At 40.2% G+C, this 3,287-nt stretch overlaps 1 protein-coding gene across 1 annotated transcript; it reads right to left on the reverse strand.

The window, feature by feature from the left end:
• Positions 1–437: 437 nt before the first annotated feature.
• LOC102792458 (ictacalcin-like) lies at positions 438–2,493 on the reverse strand. The gene is made up of 3 exons (XM_087835510.1): positions 2,411–2,493; positions 958–1,103; positions 438–744 (listed from the first exon to the last, which is right to left on the reverse strand). The coding sequence occupies exons 2-3, from the start codon at positions 1,093–1,095 to the stop codon at positions 604–606; spliced, it is 279 nt and encodes a 92-aa protein (XP_087691636.1). The 5' UTR covers positions 1,096–1,103; positions 2,411–2,493; the 3' UTR covers positions 438–603.
• Positions 2,494–3,287: the final 794 nt, after the last annotated feature.

Below are 3,287 nucleotides of genomic sequence, written 5' to 3' on the forward strand. Positions count from 1 at the left end.
GCATCATTTCCAAATATTACACATATCTTAATTCATTGTGTGGAAATGGGTTCCAAATTGAAACCCAGAGTGTGTTAAATTTAAGGATGTATGATATAAGGATGTTTTGCTTAAGACGTTCACTTTTTATTAGTGAGAGCTGGCTTGTGTTCTTGCTTCTTTCAAAAGTTTCTTCAGTGCAACTTCAAAAAGCCTGCTCTGGTAGATATTTTCAGTTCTGCATCTCTGTCAGCGTTGGTGACATCCTTCCTGTCACACTTCAGGAAACTTAGAAGATACTTCAGCTGCAAAGCATGAACTCTGCTGATAGAAACATTTTGTTTTATGAGGGAAACATTCTTGTTATCATAAGCCTTCCAAAGATTCTGCAATTGCTCAATACTGGAACAAATAGTTCTCCCAGTTAATGTAAGAATGCACAAAATGCAACTCTAGTCTTTCAGAGAGAGAAAAAAAAGATTTATTTCATTTTGGATTTCAGTATAAGTTTGACTTCACTGTCATATATTTGTGTTTATATCTTTTTCAAAACAGCTGTCAAGGGACACTTCCTGTCACCGAACGGCAGCTCTCTCAGTTGGCCCCAAGGTGGCGCTCGGATCCTTATTTTTTGGTGAAGAACTCGTTGCAGATCATAGTAATGCAGGCGACCAGCGTGACATACTCTTGAAAATCCACAGTGCCGTCCGCGTTTGCGTCCAGATCCTTGAAGATCTTGTCTACTTTTGCCTGGTCATTGGCTTTCTGCAGTGGAGAAAAGTGTTAGCTTGAATTTAGACACTAAGTGATCATAAAACAAAGAACTGTTCAGCCTACTTCTGCTCAAATAGTTGCGCAAACCACAGTAGAAAATCTGTGTATTTTCCACTCTCTCAAAGTAAAAGTTCTGCATCAGTATGGCAGTGTTTTCAGGCAACCTACTGGGTGTGAGATAGAGGGAGGATAGAGACCACTCACGCCATATAAGTCTCCAAGCTCATTTTGAAGAAGATCCTTCAGCTCTCCCTTGCTTAGGGTGAGTTTGTCTCCCTCCTTGCCAGAGTATTTATGAAAGGCGGTGATGAGCAGGGCCATAGCGTTCTGGATGTTAGACATGATTAGGGCTAGTTTAAGGAGACAGAAGGAAAACATAATGTTACGTCTGAGACTGCAGTGGTATTTGTTTATGCAGGAAATCCAAACTGATTAAAGAATAACGTTTACACATAATTCTGCTATGGCTCATTACCTGGTGCAGATTAGGCTGAATCACGTGGTATTGTGGTCAAATTTGGGATCTTAACAAAGGACATCATTGATATTTGGAACACGAGGAATTATTTAGAAGTAAACGAGGGGGAAAAAGGGGAATAGGCAGGGCCTGTTTGGTAAAACCAGAGTGAAAGAGATTGAGTCGTTTAACCCTGTGAGGTCCATTTTTGGTTTGCCTAAAATAATGATGCAGTGAAGCTCCTTTCAGTTACTTTTGAACCACTTCTACAAATTACATTGCTAATATATTTAAATTCTGGAATTATACATGTAAATATGCAGTAAAACATGTGCATGTGCAAGTGCATACTGGAGGTCATAGCAGAAAACAGTGGCTGATATTACTGTTTGTCTTTGCCAAGGTTTCTCTGGGTTCTCAGTGGAGCTTGATAAAAAATAAATTCAAGATTTCCACCTGGGCCCCACCACTCTTATTTCCCTTTTCAGCGGTCTCTAATGTAGTAACTCTGCCAAGTGACACAGGACATTGTTATGGCAACAGCAAAAGGAGATAAGGACGCAGGTTACGGCTTAATTAAAGTCCCCAAAGCAACATCAGATGTCTGTTCTTCTAACATAGTATATCTAAATTATGCGTTCTTTCCACTTGACTGTATAAACCCAAGAGATTTGCTAGTGGTTATGTTGTGAATCATACAATATTTTTCCCTCTCTAGGGTGCGGTAAGCTGAAGAAACTTTGGCATCAGAGAGTTTGGAAACCGAAGGGAGTCACAAGGAAAGAGAGCACAAAACCTGTACCACATCATTCCTCAATTAGGTTGCAGTTAAAGGTGAGAATCACTCCTAACCCCCCAAAAAACTTTAATGCCTCCGTAAAAATGAGTTTCCAAACAAGTTTTTGGGATTCAGCCAAAATGAGCTCAGTCTTTTGCAGCATCAAGTTTCATAAGCAAGAAGAGAAGTTTAAGCATTAAAGTCCACATGGATGTGACAAACTTTGCAGTTCATCAATACTTTTCTGCTAATGCTTAATGTGCATTCATATAAAACTAACTGTAATGAGCATTGCTGGATTCAAACAAACAAACAAACAAACAAACAAACAAACAAACAAACAAACCGGTAAAGGTTTTTAGAGTGAGTAAATAAAAGCAGATAACAAACAAAAAAAAGTACTTGTAGGATTTTCTACTCACCAGTGCTGAGGTTTAAGACAATTGGAGGCTACTGTTGATCTTGGTAGAGCTGTTGTGATGAACCAATGGGTGGCAAAGATGCTTTATACATCACCACACCCAGTATCCCTCCCCCTCCCTCTAGAATGCTCCTTTCATCTCCAACCACTCCCCCTTCCTTCATTTTTTAAAACATATTCTTTAACAAACACGACACTCGTGTGCTGTTACAGTGAATGTTTGCATTTGAGGATTTGGAGAATTCTAAAAACTTGCAGCATGTTTTACAAAATGTTTCTTACGTTATGATCTCAGGACTGATTTTGAATCTTGAATTGCTGCAGAACAAAAGACAATAAAATATGAAATGTAAAGTTTGGGGTGCTGTGTATTTAAGAGGACTCTTTGCATGAGACAATTAAAGTAAATTAAATAAATAATGGTCATGTAACAGTCTTGCATGACCGCATGCATGACATGTAACGGTCATGCATCAGGGATTTGACGGCCGCTCTCGCCGAGCGTCATGGTTCGCTCACCCCGGCTGGAGGGGGCACGGCAGAAACGAGGCGAGGCACTGGCTGCTCAAGTGGCGGAGAGACGTGGCTTGTTGGAACACGCTGGGCTCATGGCGTTCACGCAGGAACTGTTGAAAGAAACAGATCAGCCCTGTTTTGTGCAGCCTTCTCGCCAGACTCATAACAGGTTTCCTTTTTGTTTACGTTGAGTAATCACTCTCTGATTTGATAGAATAGATCTTAGATTAGCGCTTTCTTTCTTCTTCTTTTTTGAGCGGAAATCTTCAGAGACTTCTCTTCGTGCATTCTTCTCTGTGTTGTTTGGCTTCAGGGTAGAGGAAGCAGGCTTAGAATGTATAGGAATCATAACTTCATTGGTT

Source organism: Neolamprologus brichardi, chromosome 22 (genome assembly GCF_056152115.1).
Source record: "Neolamprologus brichardi isolate AB-2024 chromosome 22, ASM5615211v1, whole genome shotgun sequence".
Taxonomy (NCBI): Eukaryota; Metazoa; Chordata; class Actinopteri; order Cichliformes; family Cichlidae; genus Neolamprologus; species Neolamprologus brichardi.

Coding starts and splice junctions, on each gene's coding strand:
- LOC102792458 (XM_087835510.1), bottom strand. CDS start 1,095: ATGTCTAACATCCAGAACGCTATGGCCCTGCTCATCACCGCCTTTCAT. Junction 745..957: donor AGCTTGGAGACTTATATGGC/GTGAGTGGTCTC, acceptor TCTCCACTGCAG/AAAGCCAATGACCAGGCAAA.